Below are 20,119 nucleotides of genomic sequence, written 5' to 3' on the forward strand. Positions count from 1 at the left end.
TAAGTAAAAGGCGGAGGGAGAAGGGAGAGTAGAGTCGTATGAGAAGGGATTCAAGTCACCACCATCCAAGGATGTTCAAGCACTTCGGTAATGGTGAGTCGGTTGTCAACGTCACGATCGAGCATCGTGCGGATGAGGTCAATGCAGTCTTCCGAGAAAGGAAGGAAAGGAATTCGGAGGGGGTGGTCAAGGATCTCATCGACGTTGTAGAACGGGTTCTCTTTGTAGACGATGGTGTAAAGGAGAATCCCTAGAGCCCAGATGTCCTGTTCCTTGCCTCGATACGACCGGCCCTGTAAGACCTCGGGCGCGGCATAATCTAACAAACATAGTCAGCACTGAATCCTCCTCGGTCAAAGAGATGGAAACTTACCAATGGTTCCCACAAAGACATCAAATGGCCCGTTTTTGATGTACGCCGCACTCCCAAAGTCGATCAACTTGATCCGTCCCTCTCCATCAAGAATCACATTCTCATCCTTGATGTCACGATGTACCACCAGGGCTTTGGTGTGGAGATGATTAATGGCGCTCGCAACCTGTCGGAAGATGTTCTGGCACTCCAGCTCGTCCATGTTGGCCTTGAGCTCGATATAATCGAACAGATCCATTCCCGGAAGCCCGTGAGGAGTCATTTCAATGTAATAATTGATATCGTCCTCGAAGAAGCCTTCCATCTCCACAATGTTAGGGTGCTTGAGCCCATCCCGCCGTAAGAAGTCCAGAACATGGATCTCCAATGGCACAGTCCCGAGTCGCCGATCCCGAGTCCACGTATCCACCAGGATCCGCTTCTTCGTGACGAATTTCAACACCATCTTCTTACTAGGCTGCTTCTTTAAACGGGCCAGTTTGACTTGGCCGTAGGCTCCTTGTCCCATCTCCTCGAGAATCACGTAGTCGTTGATCGTTCGTTTCGCCGGAGGGTCGTTCTTCGCATTGGCAGCCGAGACCGGAGGAACGGGCTGCGGGGGACGGGTGGTCAGAGGCTCAGAGGCAGCCTCACTGAGTTGTTGACTAAGTGCTGACGTCGGAGCTTCAATCTCCACAGAAATCTTGGGGTTTTCCGTCTGGGCAGCAACACCGGCGTCTAACGGGCGATCTGAATCAGGGTCATGTGTGGGTGAGGTAGGCTTAGAACTTGGGACAGATGATGGCGACAGGCCAGCAGCGGGTCCAGCAGCGTGGAGCTGTCTCGAGTAGGTTATCCACAAAGCATAGACCAACTCTGTGACTGCAACGGTATCATCACTCTCATCAGAGTCACTGGTGCGATCACTGCTTTTGCTGCTTTTGCTGCTTTTCTCTGTCTTGTCCTTTGAGAAGCAGGTGCCACTCTGAACCACGCGCAGTTGAATGTCCACGACAATGGTCGAGCCATCCCGATGCTTGGCAAGCAAGCCACTTGGCTCTGTAAACACAGAGGCGGCATTTGCTTTTCCGTCGCGGAGAATAGAAAGTGTCCGTGCACGTCGGAAGCTGTGTTCCGGTATGACAATACCATCAACTAGTGGTACGTTGTCCTCCTCGGTCAAAACGTCTAGCATCTCATCGAAATCGGGTACAAGCTGAGTGATGTGAAGTCCTTCCGGTCTCTCTTGACCGAAGAGAACCGAAGAGAACACAGAGTTGGAGCTGATCACGTTCAATGACGAGGACGAGAGCACCATCATGCCTGCGACATGAGGAAAGCTGGAGACTTGCATAGTATAATCTCCTTCTCCCTTGCCGACAGCGACGGGAATACAAACGCCAGCCGCAGTGCGGGCGGCAAAGTGCCTCAGCTCCACGATTTTAGCCAATCCCTTCTCGAGGGATGTCTCAAGAGATTCCGATGGCAAACAAGGTAAAAGGTCGGTGATCGACTGGCCTTTTTGAACGACAGATGGGCCCCAGATTTTTTCGACTTCACCTTTGGCACTCACGACTTTCCATGAATCATCACACTCGATGAAGGCAATATTCTCTGTTATTTCTTCCAAGACCCAGATCAGGCCACCACGCTTTTCCATAACCCAGACGCTAGCGGATCCCCGTGACCCATTGCGCTTCTGAATCGGTACCACATCACCGCACAGCAAGACACCGCGTGACTTATTGGCCGGGTGGTTGTTGTTTCGGGCGTTTCTTGTGCTGGAGCCATATCCGTCATCAGTCTGCGCTCTCCGGGACTGTTCTCGTGAAGATGGTTTGCTGAGGAGTTGTGCTGTCACTCCGTTCCCAAGACCACGGTACTTGGGATTGACGGCGGAGATGTTAGCTCTTTCGGGCTGTAGTGGCATGCGGGCAGCGACGTCAGTGCTAGGATCTCGAAGTTTAGCCTTGAGCCATTCCTGGTGCTCCTTCTGTACAACCTCCAGGATGCTGAGATGGCGAACTTCGGACTGAAGAACACCAAAGATGAGACACGACAAATCATTAGCGGCCAGAATGGTCCATGGTTCCTTGGCTTCGGTCCTGAACACGGCCTGGGAAGCCGGGGTCCATTTGCTGCTATGGGCGTGGAGGGCGGGGATCTGAAATCCTAATCCAGCAGACGAGGGATTGAGCGAGGCGAAAGGATCCGCGGAAGAGGTGTATGGTTGTGCTAGAGTTTCCATCAGCTTGCTCCTGATAGAGACTGAGCATAGGTCCGTGTATGTACGTTTTAAGCTTACGCGCCTGGATGTAGGTGCAGAGACCAGCTCCCTCCTTTGGTTGGAGATACGATCGCTGGGCACCGGGCTCAACAATTGGGAGCTGTCAGAGGGATGTGATCCCAAAGGAATGGAATCCTGGGCGCCGTCTCGGGTGCTGACCGGGGAGGAATTGCCGTCTGCGAAGGCCTTCTCGAAGATATTGTCGCCATTAATCTCTGCGGGTCCTGTGATGGGTCCACGGCCATGGAGTTGGTTGTCCTGGGTTTCGAGAATATTCGCTCGGGCCAAAAGGTCCATCATACCTTGCATCTCCGTGTCCCCACTGGCGTTTGCTTGTGCGCTGGCGATCGCGGCATTGGTTGCGGCCCATCCCATCCGGTCGCGCATGAAATCAACAGACCTTTTGAGAATGTTCTGACGGCTGTGGAGAAACTCCTCGGACTGCTGGGCAAAGGAAAAGGAGTGTAGCGACTCCAGTGGAAACCGGTGTAGGTCCGCTAGATCCGTGAAACTTCGGCTCGACAAAAGATTGGTGTGAGCTCGAGAAGATGAGCGAGAACGGGGAGAGGGAGAGGGGCGCTGGCCAGTCATAGGTGCTAGTGATAGCGACGAGGAAGACATGTTTGGAAGGGTCAGTACTCTCGAGGGTTGATTTTGGCGTATACGATCCAGTCCAGATGGACCAATTCCATGGTCGCTGTCGAATAACGGGGATCTGTTGAAGTACAGAAGGTGTCAACGTTATGTTAAGGAGTCGAAAGAATATAATCGGCTGACCTGGAGAGAGGTTCGTATCCCGAAGAAACACTGCCCACCGAGCTCCTGAGTTGGTCTGTCTGTAAAGAAAGGTTGTATCCGGACTCGGATTCGGGCGACTCAGAGAGAGGTCCTAACGGCGACGAAAGAGGACTCGGCTCGCCTAAGTCTTGATCAGCGTGATTCACTAGCTTATGATCAAGTCAATCGGCGCGTCTCGGAGTTTCCATTCCATGGGCCTTGCAGGAAACGTGACGGTTTGGAATGATCAGACGGTTCATCTCCACGGTCAGGTGCATATCTGAGCATGTGCCAGCGGGTGACCGTGATCGGCTGGGGAAAAAGCGATTCGCGCCCCTTCCTTTCCGGTGCTCGATGAGTCGTAAGCCCAATCCGAGTACCACGGTAACCCGTTCTTCTCGCCCTCACCTCCACTAGTTCCCCAAGGCCCATGAAATGAGAAACAAAGACTAAACGATCAACATGAAGAAAAAGCATGTGCGCGTCACTGACCATCAGGGTTGTAAGCCGACCCCATCCCCGAGGTCTCTCTTCTCTCTCTTCTGTCTCTCTTTTTGTAGTTTTTGGTTATGCTCGGCTTTAAATTCAGATGATCAGATGGGAGACAAAGAGAAATAGGCTCAATGGAGGCGAGCAATCGAGAATGTATCGAGGGTATGCGACATGTATCCGGTCATTCGCAACTGTGACGGGGATTGGGCGGGCAGCTGCCTCGTAGGGTCTCAGGCGGCATATGTGGCGTCGCGGCTGGGCACGCAGAAAGGTAAGAACAAGCAGAGGAGGTCGAGGAGAATCTTTCAAGGGGGAAGAAAAAGAAAAAGAGCAGCGGGGAAGAGAGGGTGGGGAGAGGAAAATGCCAGATGCGAGAAAAAGGGAAATGGGCCCCCTCCGTGATGTAATAACTCATTTTTCCTATGTTTTCTATGTTTCTATGTTGCTACAGCCATTTCTCCTTCGAAATAAAATTATATAGAAGACAAAATGAACATTTTACCTTGTACAGATGGTTTGTCTTATCCAGATCGGCTGATCGACATTTCTATCCCATGTGGCGGAGGAATTTGAGAATCAGCCCTTGAGATCTATAAAAGATAGAAATCATGGCTGATATATCTTAAATAGAACCAAGTACAAAGCTACCACTCTAATACGTGAGTCCACTTCCCTCGCTCCGCCAATGAGATATGCCATGGCTAAGTTATTTCCCATCGAAAAGACTCGAGATGATGCAAAGTGGCTTTCTTAATAGATCCGAGCGTTTTAATGTGGGACTTTGGCCCCTTTGGTTACTAACTTTCTATGAAGTTGAAAGACTGTTTCACATCGTAGATCGAGGCAGAGATGGGATTGAAAAAAACTAGATTCTGCCAAATAAATGTCTCGGTTAATGGCGTGGTCTGTAACCTATTTTCTGTGCGGGAATTGAGTGATAATGCAGCCTGGCAGGAGATAAGAAGTGGGACTAGCCTTGGCCCATATGTCGACGGGTACTTCCAGTGCATACGCAAGCAGTGACTTTGACCTAATCCGGAGATATCATGGTGGGCCAGTCCCTGACAGAGGGTCCCGAGAGCCCCGAAGGCTGTACAGCGCCAACTCACTATGCTCGGAGTCGGACCCCAGATTGTCATCTCCGCTCATTCCGAACAAGGCATTGGGTTTGGGCTTCCCTCGAGTTTGGTCTAGTCGCGTCTGCTCAGGCGGCGGCGATGTCGAGCTAACAAACCCGGACAGGTTCCGACCACCGCCCAGCATCCACGAGAATCCCGAATCGGTCATAGAAGTTCGCACAGTTGATCGCGAGGGTATTGTCCGCGCACTCTCCTTCTTCCTGTTCGTCCGACTTGCTGTGTCTAGGATAGAATTGGTTCCACTCTCGGCCTTCGGCCCGGTCATATCCGCTTTGACAGGATTTATTGTTGGGGATTGACCCTCGTTGGCCACAATTTTGCCTTCGGCTTTGCCCGTTGTGGATGTGACTGTCTCTTGTAACTCGGTTGGTTGGTTCAATTCACCGTCTACACGGGGGTCAAGAGGGGGATCTACTGGTATCGAAGAGTCTCCAAGGCAGATCTGGACACTCTCAACTTTGACCAGAGCCTGCTTCACTGCGTTGGTCGTATCAGAATCCAGGTCCTTGATATTTGCCAGCTGCGATCCAAGGTCATCCAGCGCCTCGCGCAGAATCGTTGCCAACGCCTGGTTTCTTTTCTCAAATAGATTGATCTTCGTTTCCAGTCTGCCCAAGGCCGCCGTAGCCGCCATATCCGAGGCTGATGTCGCGGAAACAGGCCTCGAACTAGGGCGCATATTGGCTTCAAAATGCATTGTATGCATATTTTTCCTGGCTTCTGTCACGGCGCCTCGGACAGCTTTGGCTACGCCCCAGGTCTCTGTCCGACGTTGGATTCCCTGGGAGACGTCTTGGAAAAGAGATTCGAGACTTTTGGGGCTGTTTCGGGCTGGTGATCCAGCAGGTGGGCTGCTTTCACTGCGTTTCTTAAAGTCTTCCCAAAGGAAGGCCTTCCTCGTGGGCCGTGTACTAGGCTGGTTGGGAAATTTGTAATCGGGCGGTCTACCTGAATATTTCGATATGATGAAACTGCCTCGATCGGCAGTAGGGTTCTGTTCCAAATATAGTGCATCCTGCACAAAAGTCTGAGCTGTATGTGGTTGGGGCGAAGGGTAGCGAAGCAATAATGTCAAGGCAGTTGTATAGTCGGCCGTAAGCACTAAATGATACACGTCAGCGGAACAAGATACGATGAGGAATTGTGGTCGACCAACATTGCCAACGAATTCTAAGCAGCATTGCAATGCACGTGAAATCAACAAGATCGGACCGTAGTCCATGAGCAAACAGTAAATCCCACATCGTCAGGACATCATCAAATGGAAATTCTCGCCCAAACAGAAGGCGCATCCAGCGGCTTCTCAGTAGTTAGTACAGAAGAAAGTAGATGGTATCTGAAAGCAGCTTACGTTAGGAAAATTTGCGGTAATATGTCCACAGCTTCGAGGTGCTCGGCGAGCTCATGATCGATAATCGCCAAAGCTTCCTTATGGAGATAATGACACCGATCAACAATCGGAATGACATCCATCTGGCCATTGGCTGACCGTGTCTCGCCGTGCTCGTAGTATATACGGGCCGTTTGCATGACAGATAGAAACAACGTAAATGAATCATGCTCCACGAATTGTGCATCAAGCATCTCCAGCATCAAACCCTCACTTGTGACCTTGTTCGCATCAAATCCTTCGGGGTGTGGCTTCACCGAGTCTCGATCTACTGCCCAGAGAATAGGGGCGAGTAATTCGTGCATTCCTTGCCTATAACCGACATCTGGATTGAGCTTCGAGTAGACGAACAGGATATCAGTCAACTTGGCTTTCGTGTCGGGCTCTTGGAAAAAGAAGTTTTCCTGCAAGCATCGGTCGACATCTTGTAGGATCTCGGTACGCAGCGTCTCATCGTGTCGGAGTGTTTGCCAAGGGGACTGATTGTTCCAACAAAAAATGATTAGATCGGAGAGTTCTTCGAGTTAGGCGGAGCACAGCGAGAGGGTAATTTATATACCTGCTCATCATCCGCCAGCGGATCAACAGTCGACTCTAAATCGTCTGGATGTTCGATGTATTTCAAGAAATGATCTCGCAGTGCACGATAGGCACCCCGAGATTCGTCCAGCTTAGGCGCCCATTCAGTCTTATCCAACCCGTCGAAGAGTAGAAATGCCTGCACGAAGAATGAGCATATATCTCCACCTCAGGTTGTCAAATCTCCAGAACCTTCCAGCAAACTGATCTCAGTCCGTCATTGCACAGGTTTCCTCCTTGCTCGGATTGCAACACCGCTCGGAGGTCGGAAGTCGTGTTGTTGTCGGAGAACAAAATGTCCCATCTCTTGCTGTGAGGGTCAGTAAAAGTAAAAATGGACAGACAGCGTGAGGGAAATACCTGGTCTCCTCAATGGTTCTCATTGCTGAGGATGAGGGAGAGAACAATAGAAGGTGAGGGGGATGCGGGCGATAGTAGACCGCCCGTGCCTTATCTCGCGCTACTGCCCTTACTCGGCCCTTGCGATGTTCCACCGCTATACTCCGGTTGAGTTCGGATTGGGAAGTTTGCATATCTAAATGATATAGAGTGCGGCTGACATTGGCATATTCGATCTTGTGTCGCCCTCCCTGCAGAAACCCGCTGCACCGCTGCATCGCTGCATCGCTGCACTTTTATGTCACCTCTCACAGCTTCATGATACAAGTGTACATTCAAGATGTCCGCTGATCTGCTAGCAGAGTTTGGTCAGACGCCTGCTCCGGACAATAGGCCCGAACAGCAGCCATCGCAATACCAGAAAAACTCATCCTTCGACGACGAGAACATCGATTTCTTCGGGTCATCGGGAAGTGTGCAGCACAACAAACGTCCCAATCCGACTCCGGGAGCAGCCAGTCAACTTGCAACTCCAGCAGCTTCGTGGCAGGGACCTGGTCGTCAGGAATTTGACATTCTCTTGAATCCACATAGTGATGTATTATTCGATGCAGCATTTGACACACCAGCAAGTGATGCAGACGATGACTGGGGCGAATTCGAGGTCCCTGATTCAAACACGCTAAATGCACAATCCACTTTTGGACATTCATCAACAGCTATATCTCCAAGCTCAGAGCCTCGGCAAGATGGTCCGCAAGCTTCTAAAACAATTGACTTGCTCGATTCACTCTCATTGCAAGACTTTGCACCGGCTGTGAAACTTCCCTCGAATATTACCAAAAAGAACCATCACCTCGAACCTAATAATAGCCAAAATCAGGCGACATGGGAGGATGATTCGTTTGGTGACTGGGGTGATTTCGACAATGTTCCTGCTAGTCAACCTCCCCCCAAGGTCGCCGAGAAAAAAACAAGACCACCTGCAAAACCGCCTACAAAACCGCCTGTCAAATCCACTAAGCCGCCTGCACCAATCTGGGACGACGACACCTTTGACGACTGGGGTGATTTTTCAGATGGACCTAGTGTCAAGCCTGTGCCTAAATCCAAACCCACCACCCCTAGCCCAGCTCCTACTAGCTCTGTTTCTGGGACCACAGCCCCCGCAGCAACTGTCCGTCCAACAAATATCCCACCACCATCAATCCTTCTCGAGTTATTCTTGGATGTGTTTGACAATCTTCAGAAGGATGCTACACTCGCAAAATCCCAACTGCGATCTTCGGCCCCACCGTCATCCTCATCTTCAAGCACCGTTTCAACAACAGCCTTAAATATTCACAATGTACTTCAATCGGCCGCCCGCGTAATTGCAGGACGAAGTCTCCGGTGGAAACGTGACACAATTCTTAGTCAAAGCATGCGAATTGGTCCTGCCCGTTCCGGCAAAGCCGGTGGTATGAAACTTAACAGCGTGAACAAGCAAGAGAACATCAAAGAGGAACAAGATGCTGTTGACGTGCTGACTACTTGGCGTGAACGGGCGGCGATTTTCAATGCTATTCTACAAGCGGCGGGCCAGCGGCCAATCCCTACGATCCCAGATCCTAGTGCGCTCAAGGTTATTACGGCACGGGCGGACCAGGGCGCACTAAAGGCATCTCATCCATGTGCACTCTGTTCGCTTAAGAGAGACGAGCGGGTGTTACGGGTGGATGAACAAGGTGTTCAAGATAGCTTTGGAGAGTGGTGGACTGAGCATTGGGGTCACACAGCATGCAGGCAATTTTGGGAGACGAATCGAAATCTCCTTGGGCAGCGTTGAAAGCTAGATATGTATATAGGAAAAAAAAAGGTGTACATGGATGGGTAGAACAAAGGGAAATGTCAAATGACTCGAATCATTTGGATCATCGGGAGGGAACCCGACGACATCCCTATCTCTTCCCTCCTTTCATCCTCTCATACTTCCCTGCTCCCTCGAGATAAGATTTTGTATCCACATCCCTGCGAAACCGTCTGATTCGTCTTTCGCCTTCTGATAACAACACATTCCCCTCACGGCCCTCATGGGCCTCACGGGCCCCCGCATTTCGGCCACGCTGATTCCTAACATATCACAATACAGATGGCGGGTAATGGAAGACTCGCAAAACGATCGTCGAATGCGTGAGTGGCATCTTAAATTAATAGAACCTTGGAAATGCATACCGCTGACAATTTAGTTGTGTGCGATGCCGGAGACAGAAGATCAAATGTTCCGGGGCGCAGCCCTGCGAAAAGTGTAGCAGGCGAAAGCTCACTTGCGTCTTTGATAACCATGACCAGAAAATCCTGGTAACAAGAGGGCAAGTTAAATGGAGTGTTAAGAAGAATCGATATCTCACATTTATCGCAGTTACATTCTGGAACTGCAGCAGAAGATTGCGCGTATAGAGCAGAGCCAGAAGGGCCAAGTGAGCCCTTTCAGCCCGAATTTCGATACTCAGACCTTTGGTTTGTCTTACTTTCTATTTAAATGGATACCTATTAACCTATTTCAGATCCCAAAGATCGCGAAGATGTACCTCCTTTGCAGAGGACTAGTCCTCCAGAGGATCTTGATGAAGCCCAAGACCTGGAGGATCTGGACTCTGGGCTAGCTAACCCATTATCGTCCGGTCCTCCTGCTTTTATGTCTGCGTCAAATGGCCGTACATGTAGGTTATGCCGGTTTCTTGGAATGCGCAACTCTAACATCTACAGTCTATCTTGGAACATCATCCAACTGGTCGTTCACCCGGCGAGTCCTCAGCTTGGCACATCAGCACCTCTATCATAATGTGTTACCTACAGAAACTTTGATTTTTGATGAAACGACCTATGAGCTGGGATGGGATGGGTTACGAACAAGCCCGGGCCCAGATGTTCCAGTTGTCCCGACTCGCGATCACACCATGTATCTGATCAACGCCGTTCAATTTCGGTGCGGGCAATTATATCACCTTTTTGAAGAAGGAGAGTTCATGAGCTCTCTGCATCAGTTTTACTTGGGAGATGGGCAATCTATGACAAATAGCTTGTGGTACATCCATTTTCTCCTCATCCTGGCATTTGGGAAAGGATTTGTTCAACCCAAGGCTCAAGGTAGAAAACCACCAGGGGTGTGCTATTTCGTTAAAGCTTTGCAACTTCTACCTGATCCGACTGCTCTGTACCGTGATCCTATGCTGGGAACGGAAATCCTATGTTGCATCGCCTTATACTACCAGTGTGTTGACTTTCGAACTTCGGCACATAACTACGTAAGATCTCCAAAGGAACGTCTCATTTGAAAAACTCTGCTGACCAATGCTCTAGATCGGACAAGCCATGCGGATGGCTATGGCACAAGGAATGCACACTAGCATGCCAGTCGAGGATTTAGGACATGACATGGTTCAAAGATCCAGCAAAATTTGGTGGACTATTTACATTCTGGACAGAGAAATGACATCCTTAATGGGTCTGCCTCAGTCGATCAATGACCGATATGTGCAAACCCAGCTCCCCACCTTTGCAGACCCATCAGAGACAATGTCATTGGGCATGCACATCAAATTGTCCAAGATTATTGCCGAGGTGAACAGCAGTAAGAGTTCCTGAGCCTCCATCGTTAATTGTCACCTCTAACAAAACCAACAGCAATATATGTTATCAATGGGCGCTTTAACCGGACTTTTCTACTTAGCACAAAAGCAGCATTGGCGAACATCGCAGGGCTTGCCGATGAACTTCGCGAGTCATTTCCGCTACACTTGGACCCAGGCAGCGGGGTTTCTCGAATATCAGCATACTTACATCTTCAATACCACCAGGTACGTGTCTTATTATTTGCAGGAAGAGTTGCATCCGCTGAGTACTCACACCATATTCAGTGTATCATCCTGGCCACCCGACCTCTTCTTTTCTGCTTTCTTAAGATCCGCTTCGAGTCCCCAGAAAGCTGTTTGGAATCCCTCAATGCATCCCAAAATGTCCGAAACCTGATGCAAATGTGTCTTGAATCCGCCCAGAACATCATCAGCATTCTCTCCAGTTTACAGAGTCAAGGCCTCCTAGGTAAAAGAAACTTTCGCTACAGATACGCCCTTGTGACTAACACCCAAATTCTAGAAACCTTCCTCCCCTTTGATCTAGAATCAGTCTTCGTATCCACTGTCATCCTCCTCGTGGGCCCAGCGATCGACCCGCGAGTATTAGAGAGTCACCCCAACTGGCTAGAGAAAGCCTATGCCATCTTCGGCGAAATGATCAGAGACGGAAACCAAGTTGCTAAATTTCGGCGATCCGAGCTCCAGCAGCTACACGAGACATTACTAGGCTGTATCTCTAGTGATCGGCCTCGACACTTAGCAGTCCCTGACTTCTTCCAGCAGGCTGATATCATCGCTGACCCAGCTTCTCCTTCTTCAACGCCGATTCCTGGGGCTATGGCTCAATCTATTCGATATAATGATGCGCTTCTGAGGCCGGATCCTGATTTGGATGTGGAGTGTGATTTTACTACGATGCTGACTTCGGCTGAGGTTATGGCTGTTGCGAACTCGATTGAGAGTTATGATACTGAGTGGGTGTCTAATGCGATGATAGAACATAGTATATGGTAAATTGAATGTCTGATGAATGACGAATTGCAAATATATATCCAGTGATATTTTCATCTGTTCCGAAAGAAAAAGCAAGACGGTCTATGCCTTGAATGGTTAACTATACGTTTACCTCGCTGACATTAAATATTCAAATCATCTAAAGCTTGGACAGTATCGTAGGCCGGATCTCAGAGAACTCCTTTGACTCTCCCAGGCGCCAGCTCACATCACCACCCCAATTCCCCTTGCCCTCATTGGGATCGGTATGCTTCCATTTCCACCGTGCTTCATGCTGCTGACCAGCCTGCAGGAAATCCGAAACCCACGATCCAAAGATAGGGAACATCTTGAACCCATGCCCAGAATCACCAGACAACACAACAACCGACGACGACGTCTCCGGAACAAAATCAATAATAAAGTCCGAGTCATCAGTATCTGCAAACCAGCAAAGCGACTTCTTAACCAGCGGGCAATTCGCAAGCGCCGGAAGAGTCTGCGCCAGCAACTTCCTCATCTTCCTCTCGTCATGCTCCGGCACAAACGCACTTTCCTCCAAAGTCCCAGGCGCATGAGAAACCCCAGTCTCAGGATCCGTATTGATATATCCTCCACCCATGGGACAGATCTTCAACAAGTTTGTCTGAGGATCGGGCTCGAAGAGGAAACCCAAGTCACGAGCATAGGTGACAGGAATACCACGCAGCGCAGAAGTCTCTTCATCGGTAAGATGAACATGCGCCACAGACCACGATTTGGCCACGACCTTCTTCCCAATCTCCGGGACAAGACGACCCACCGCACCGCCAGCTGCGATAATCACCAACGAAGACGGGTGGAACTTCCCATCCTTCGTTCGGATCCCGGAACTCTTCTTGCCTTGCAGCGAGCTGACGTAGACGATTTCATCGACTGCGCCGCGCTCTCCGAGGTAGAAGCGTACGCCGGCTGCCTGCATGGCGCGGTAGACACCTGCCAGTGCGTTCCCGGAGTGTGCATACCCGTCGAAGCGGTTCAGGTATCCATTCCACCCGGTCAATGGGCCGTCGAGCTGCCAGCAGGCTTGACGAATGTCGTCTTTGCCCTTGATGGGCACGACATGTGATTTGAGTTGATCGTTCCCTTCTGCGGAAGCGCGGAATCTATTGAGGGTGTCGATAGCCTTTTGGGATGCGTCGCCAGACACGCAGTGGAGGAATCCAGTCTGGTGGAAATGAGGTGCGAAAAGAGGGGTTTTCCATGCGGCGATGGCTTTCTAGTTAATAGATAAAATAAGACATCGGTCAGTAACCAACTCGGTTATATATACTCGCATCGGAAATCGTGGGCTTACGATTGTCAAATCGGTGTAGAATGGATCCTCGTATTCTGCGCGCACAATCTTGTTCAGGTCATTGGCGGCTGAATAGCGCGGAGGAATTTGCTCGTCTCTTTCGAAGACAGAGATATTAGTAAAGCCCGAGCGAGTCAAATGAAGAGCGCTGGAGAGCCCGAAGGCTCCGCCACCAACAATGATGATCGGGTCGCACTTGGAGATACCCATTGTGAAATTTGATGAGGAACTTCTAACAGATGGCCTAATAGTTCGATATCTATAGCTCCAGCCCAATACACCTTCGTGAGTCAACGGCGTCAATTCCGACTCTCTGGAAGTAGCGCGGGGAGTGCGGAGAAATGGACCATCGGGAGGCCTTCCGATGTGCCCAAATGGGGTTTTGGATGTTTTTGATAAGAAAATGCAAGCCACGTAAGAGGTCACATGTGGAAATGATAATTAATATAACGTATGATATGGTGAGGGGAGTACATTTAGAGTCACTTTATTGGTACAAGCAAAATATACGAAACATAGGATTCTAATGGCATAACAGTGATGGATAAATCAGATGATTGAAGTCCTACGACATCAAGGACAGAGGCCGGCTCTTATTGTGTCCTATACTAATCTTAAAAGAGGAACTGATGGAAATAAATGAAAGTATGCTTAAATTGCGAAAGTGCATATATGTTAACAAAAAACTTATAAACTATTCATTTTATATCTCAACTTTAGTGGTTGCTAGGGTACATAAACCCCTCATCCTGATCAAAGAATTCCTCCTTAATCAACCGTGGGCTAACAAAACGACGCAGAGTATCAGAGCTACCAGCCTTGTCGTTAGTTCCGCTAGCACGCGCACCACCGAAAGACTGCTGTCCGATAAGGGCAGCGGTTGTCTTGCAATCTGTAAGAGGTAGACGATCAGATATAGCAACAATTCACGTTGGTACTGTGGGACTTACTGATATAGAAGTTGCCGGCAGAGTATCGGAGCGTATCTTCAGCCTGGCGGATAGCACCACGGTCCTTAGCAAAGACAGCACCAGTCAAAGCAAATCCGCCTCCATTCTGATCAACAGACTTCAAAATAGAAGCCCATTCGGCATCCTTGTAGACATACAGGGTAAGTACGGGGCCGAAAATCTCCTCGTTGAAGAGACGGTGGTCTGGTGAATCGGCTTGGTACACGGTAGGGTGCACGTAGTATCCAACAGATTCATCATAAGTACCACCCGCAATCAGCTTCAGCGAGGGGTCCTTGTTGCTAGCATCAATGACGGACTTGATCTTCTCGAATGATCCACGGTGAATCACAGGGCCCATGAAAGCCTCCAAATCCTTGTCCGGGTTTCCAATGGTAATCTCCTTGATACCAGCCTTCAACTTAGTAAGGAACTCCTCCGCGCGAGACTCAGGCAAGTAGAGACGAGATGTGGCGGAGCATTTCTGACCCTGATACTCGAATGAGCCGCGAATGGTGTGATTGACTGCACTGGTGATCTCGGCCGACGGGTGAACCAGGTGGAAGTTCTTTCCGCTGGTCTCGGCAACGAAGCGAGGGAACTCGCGATATCTCTTCGCAGCAACACCTTGTCCAATCTTGCCATACAGAGAGCGGAAGACATCGGAAGATCCAATGAAGTTCAAGCCGGCGAAGTCGCGGTGCGAGAGCACAGTCTCAGTAATGGCTTCAGGGTCACCGGTCACGAATTGGATCACATTGGGAGGGAGACCAGCCTCCAAAAGAATCTTGTAGAGCAAAGAGCTGGCGTAGACATTAGATGCCGAGGGCTTCCATAGTACCACATTACCCATCAGCGCGGGCCCGCAAATCAGATTGCCGCCAATGGCTGTGAAATTGAATGGGGAGACAGCGTAAACAAAGCCCTCGAGAGGACGGTAGTCGATACGGCTGCGACTAGTTAGCACATGATCTGCGACAACTCAAACCAGTTATACTAACCTCCACATGCCATCAGTGCCACGAGTTGGCTGCTTCTCCAAGATTTCAGCCGCCCAGTTGCAGTTCAGGCGGAAGAAATCTGCCAATTCAGCCGCGGCATCAATCTCTCCCTGCCAGATGTTCTTTCCTTGTCCGAGCATCGTAGCTGCAATAATCTCGTATCGGTACTTGGTGCATAGCAGCTCCGCAGCCTTGAGGAAGATCGAAGCTCGATCAACAAATGGGGTATCCTGCCAGCTTTGCTTTGCCTCCAGAGCTAGTTCAATAGCTGACCGGGTCTGCTCATCGGTGGCAAGTGGGTAGTTTGTAAAGGTAATGGCATGTTCGGCAGGCAATGGTTGATCCCAAGACTTGGAGCTTGCCTGGAATTTTCCATCATAGAAGAGCTCACTCCGCACGGGCAGCTGAGAGCGGAGCTTCGTCAGTGCTTCTTCGAGCTTGGCGCGCTCCGGGGAGCCTTTCTTGTATGAAGGCTATAGTGTGATTAGCATTGAGGTGCGTTAAGTAGTGATCACACTCACGTTTGGTTCGTTTCGAGCATCGGGGAGACGGAATGGCATGGTAGTCTTAGCCCGAGTCTGAACAGAGAGTCCCGCAGGAACAGAGCGCAGGCGAGAGCCAATAGGCCGTGCCGAGCGGAGTCTCATTAGTGTAGTAGACATGATGGATCGCAGGGTTGAGTTTAGTGAATGACAATGTAAACTCGAGAAATCAGTTTGAGACAACAGACTGGTTTAAACGTCAACGACCCCTCCAAGAAATATCGGAGGCTTCCCCGTTTACCCCACAGAACTATTGCAGTGAGCTTGAGCTCCGGACAAGATAAAGCTAAATTCATAGCTGCTTTTCGAAATCTGCAGCATCGGGATGCCATCCGGTGCTCGTATCAGGCTGGATTGGGTATTGTAATTATTGCAGTAGGGAAAGTCGGGATGCCTAGTTTAGCGGCCTTGTCCCTCAGGCAGAGAAAACGAAAGCCTGGTTGTCAAGTAGAGTCTCGGGGAGCAGATAGTCTAGAAGGAGCATTACCCCTAAAATGAAAAACGAGTTACGAGATATTTGTGCGCTAGGAGATTATATGCTATGGTATGGTCTACGTGATCCCTATGCTTACTAGCTGATCGTCCTAGATAGTTGGTATTATTGTATCGTCCTTATCTTGCCTATATGGCTAGGCTGCCTATCGTGTATTTCCCTCTTTATAATGGCGTCCCTGGGAAGGTACTTTGATCATAAGACTAAGAGCGATAGCGAGAATAAGCGGGGATTGTATTTAACCCCTAAAAACACGACTATAAGAGATTTTCTACTACCGGAGTATACCTACTTTCTATGGGTAATAATATCTGATTAGTATACTGGCGAGGCTATATACCTAAGAGAGATACTACAGATAAGCGATAGTGAGCTAAATAAGCTAGCGGAATATAGTATTCTAGGTATCTAATAGCTATGGTATTCAATAGTATAGACAATTTTACTATTAATAACGATTAAGTATATAATTTTAAATAAAGAAGAGCGATTTAATAAAGAAAAGAGAGAAATAATAAAAGAAAGGAATTATACTAGTATTAGTTTACTAGTACTAGTCCCTAAAGAAGAACGATACCCTATATAAACGTATACTAATTACCTAGAAGCGAATTTAGTATACTATAGCCAATCACAATACCCTACTATTCCTAAGATAAGAAGGGGACCTATCTCCCTAGGTTTATTATTATTATCTATAATAAGCTTCTACCTTAATTTATTAGATATAGCTTTATTAGGAGGATCTGATTGGTTAGAGGTAATATCTATTATTTCTATAGAAAAGCTAACCCTATATAAAAAGATTAGGATATCTAAAAGACTACTAGATAAAGAAAGTAGGAACTATAATAAGGAGCTCCGGCAGTTTTATAAGTTTAGGGATCCTATATTAGAAATACCGATCTCTAAGATTACAGAGGAAGAAATAAGGGAGAGAAGGGAAGAATAGGCCTAGTATACTATAGTATAAATACTAATAATTATACTAATAGCTACCCTAACCACTATTCCCTATATAATTTAGGGACTACTATTCTTAGTACTCTCTATACTAGGTTCCCTAGGTATACCTTTCTTTAATAAAGTTAATATATCGGAGTTCCTAAGGAAGCTCTAGGATACTTACTACCGCTATAGTATTAAGAATAAAGGTAATATTCTTAATATCCTCCTATAGTACTATATAAAGGTACTAAGGTCCTAGGTTAAAAAGTAGATAATATAGAAAAGGAAAGACTAGGATAGCTTTATAGAGGATTTTCTTAAGTACTACTATAATAATAATAGGGAATAGTAATAGTATATAAAGGAATACCTTAATTAGCTTATTTATATAAAATATACTATAATAGATAATATCCAAGTATATCTAAATAAATTTAATAAGATCTCTAATTATCTCTATAATAAAGGAGAGCTAGGAGATATAGAAAGGGTAGATCTTTTTATCTAGGGGCTACCTATAGACCTCTAGACTAAGGTTATCTACTAGTATATATAAAGGGAACTACTAAGGTTATAGTAAATTAACTACTTAAAGGCTCTTAAGAAAGTCAGAAGGATTATATAAGAATAGATAGAACTAAGATAGTACTTCTATAAATAGGATAATATTACCTTAGACTTAGTATTAAATAGAGAACTAATATCTAAGAGTACCTATCTTATAAAAATTATATAGTCTAGCGAAAACTAGGACTATTAGTAAGATACCTAAGACTAGAGACTAGAAGAAATATAGGTATAAATAGAAGCCCTTAGCCTAAGAGTATAGGCTAGCTAGGATAGTAGGAATAACCCCTACTATAAGCTAAATAGGGCTAGGCCTATAAATAGATTAGGAGTTAATAGAGTATACGAGTACTTTACCTATAGAGGACTATATATATCCTACCCTATAGAATATAATATTCTTAGGGAAATAATAGAGAGAGGAATAATCTACTATAACTAGGTAGATAGAATAATACTAGGTACCTTTAAGAACCCTAGCCTAATAGTATAGTTTATTCCTAGTATCCTAAATTAGTAAAGTATTAAGGTATAATATAACTACTAGTAGGAGAGATAATAAAGATATAGTACCGGTATAGGGGGGGTAGGTAAAGGTTAGCTAGATTTAGACTAGGGCTATAGAGGCTATAGGTACCTTAATAGTAGACCTAAATAGAATTCCTAGCTATCCTATATACCATTCTATAATATCTTAATCTATAGGTATAGCCCTACTAGGATCATAACCTATATAGGAAAAGCTAGAGGATAACGATCTAGACCTTAATATACCAACTAGGGTAGTAAATACTATAGAAAGGAGGGCTATAAAAAGATAAAGAGATTAAGATATTACCTAGACCAGAAACCTATAAATAGGATAGTATTAACCCTAAGTTAAGGAAGTTATAGATAAGGAAGTAATATAGGATACTATACCAGAGGATACCTAGACCTAGTAGCTACCTAAAGAAGTTAACGTTTCCTAGATTACCTAGAGACTATAAGGACTAATAGTACCTAAGGTCGTATAGAAGAGGTCTTAGCTATCTAATATTATTATAAGAAAAGTATAGGATATAGAGATTATACTTACTATTAGTAAGCTTGCTAGTACTATACCTAAGATCTAAGTAGGAATAGGGAAAGGGGTAAGTATAGATTTTATTAACTAGCGATTAACTAAGGTCCTATCCTATATATAAGCGAATATTAATATTATAAACCTTCCCTAGGTAATAGAAGAAGAGATCGATAATATAGTCTAGGATATTACCTAGTACCATACTATAATAGGAAGTCTGCTTAGAGAATAGGATTTTATTAGAAAAGTTAATTTCTAGAATACTAAGCTAACTATTAAAAGGTAGAGACCTACTATTCCTAGAGAGTATTCCTATAGCTTATTAATTATTAAGGTTATAATTAGAAAAATAGTTATTACTACCTATATTAATATAGGATTAGTAGTTAATATAATTAATTAAGTCTATACCTAAAAGATTTTAGTAGAAATAAGGCTAAACCTAAGATTAATATTATTACCTATTAATAGTAGGGAGTTCGTAATTATAGTATATATAGAGGATCTACTAGTTACTATTAGTAATATAGTAACTAAAAGCTATACTATAGTTACTAATAGGAGTATAAATCAGCTTCTTCTTAGGAGACTCTAGATAAAAGATATACTATTATAGACCTTAGAATATAAAGGAGGTTAGGTTATTTACTAGATTTTTAATAGAGATAGAATAAAGAGTACTACTTTCTAGGCCTATTATCTAAGAGATAGGGGTTCGTTATATAAGGACTAGCTCTAGCCTAAGGATTTCCTAATAACTATATCTTTAAAAGGTAGGATAGGCTTATAACTATTACAGTAGGTCCTATATCTATTATAATAATAGCGGTAAAGCTTAGCAGAGAAACGAAAAAGAACGAAAAGTAAAAAATAATTTAAAATAAAGAAAATCAATAAAAAATAGGTCTAGTTTATTTAGGTAGCGTTTAAAGGGAGGGGGTTTAGATAACTATAGAAAAGATTCTACTAGGCTATAATAACTTACCGCTTTAGTAGCCTAAGAAAGCGCGCTAGTATATAGGGCAGTTATATAATAAGGTTAAGTATAGAACGATATTTAGAATAAATAGTATACTCCCTTATAAGGTAGGGTAGTACTATAGGATCTTTAGACCTAGATACAGAAAGTTCTAGTAGGTATAGGTTAATACCCTATATAAGAGGAAGGTAGATAAAGTATAGCTAGTAAACTCCTCTAAATCTAACGGCTTAATTCCTATTAGCTATCTAAATTAGTAGGAGGTATATATA

At 46.3% G+C, this 20,119-nt stretch overlaps 6 protein-coding genes across 6 annotated transcripts; 2 read left to right on the forward strand and 4 right to left on the reverse strand.

Annotated features, from left to right (window-relative positions):
* Positions 1-50: 50 nt before the first annotated feature.
* N7518_006564 (serine/threonine-protein kinase) lies at positions 51-3,933 on the reverse strand (the record flags this gene model as incomplete). Its single annotated transcript, XM_057187491.1, has 4 exons — positions 51-319; positions 374-3,354; positions 3,417-3,582; positions 3,909-3,933. 4 exons carry the CDS (start codon positions 3,931-3,933, stop codon positions 51-53), a joined length of 3,441 nt encoding a protein of 1,146 aa, XP_057039194.1.
* Positions 3,934-4,952: 1,019 nt separating this feature from the next.
* Positions 4,953-7,399, reverse strand: N7518_006565 (GTPase-activating protein GYP6; the record flags this gene model as incomplete). Its single annotated transcript, XM_057187492.1, has 6 exons — positions 4,953-6,148; positions 6,204-6,346; positions 6,399-6,916; positions 6,997-7,155; positions 7,209-7,326; positions 7,377-7,399. 6 exons carry the CDS (start codon positions 7,397-7,399, stop codon positions 4,953-4,955), a joined length of 2,157 nt encoding a protein of 718 aa, XP_057039195.1.
* Positions 7,400-7,695: 296 nt separating this feature from the next.
* N7518_006566 (uncharacterized protein) lies at positions 7,696-9,183 on the forward strand (the record flags this gene model as incomplete). The annotated part of the gene is made up of 1 exon (XM_057187493.1): positions 7,696-9,183. One exon carries the CDS (start codon positions 7,696-7,698, stop codon positions 9,181-9,183), a length of 1,488 nt encoding a protein of 495 aa, XP_057039196.1.
* Positions 9,184-9,486: 303 nt separating this feature from the next.
* Positions 9,487-11,986, forward strand: N7518_006567 (fungal specific transcription factor domain-containing protein; the record flags this gene model as incomplete). Its single annotated transcript, XM_057187494.1, has 8 exons — positions 9,487-9,527; positions 9,757-9,854; positions 9,902-10,057; positions 10,104-10,642; positions 10,698-10,968; positions 11,022-11,194; positions 11,255-11,438; positions 11,493-11,986. 8 exons carry the CDS (start codon positions 9,487-9,489, stop codon positions 11,984-11,986), a joined length of 1,956 nt encoding a protein of 651 aa, XP_057039197.1.
* Positions 11,987-12,125: 139 nt separating this feature from the next.
* Positions 12,126-13,511, reverse strand: N7518_006568 (NAD(P)/FAD-dependent oxidoreductase; the record flags this gene model as incomplete). Its single annotated transcript, XM_057187495.1, has 2 exons — positions 12,126-13,223; positions 13,302-13,511. The coding sequence occupies 2 exons, from the start codon at positions 13,509-13,511 to the stop codon at positions 12,126-12,128; spliced, it is 1,308 nt and encodes a 435-aa protein (XP_057039198.1).
* Positions 13,512-14,017: 506 nt separating this feature from the next.
* N7518_006569 (uncharacterized protein) lies at positions 14,018-15,914 on the reverse strand (the record flags this gene model as incomplete). The annotated part of the gene is made up of 4 exons (XM_057187496.1): positions 14,018-14,193; positions 14,252-15,201; positions 15,253-15,725; positions 15,774-15,914. 4 exons carry the CDS (start codon positions 15,912-15,914, stop codon positions 14,018-14,020), a joined length of 1,740 nt encoding a protein of 579 aa, XP_057039199.1.
* Between the last annotated feature and the right edge of the window lie 4,205 nt (positions 15,915-20,119).

Source organism: Penicillium psychrosexuale, assembly GCF_028828465.1.
Source record: "Penicillium psychrosexuale strain IBT 29551 chromosome Unknown utg000004l, whole genome shotgun sequence".
In the NCBI taxonomy this organism is placed as follows: domain Eukaryota; kingdom Fungi; phylum Ascomycota; class Eurotiomycetes; order Eurotiales; family Aspergillaceae; genus Penicillium; species Penicillium psychrosexuale.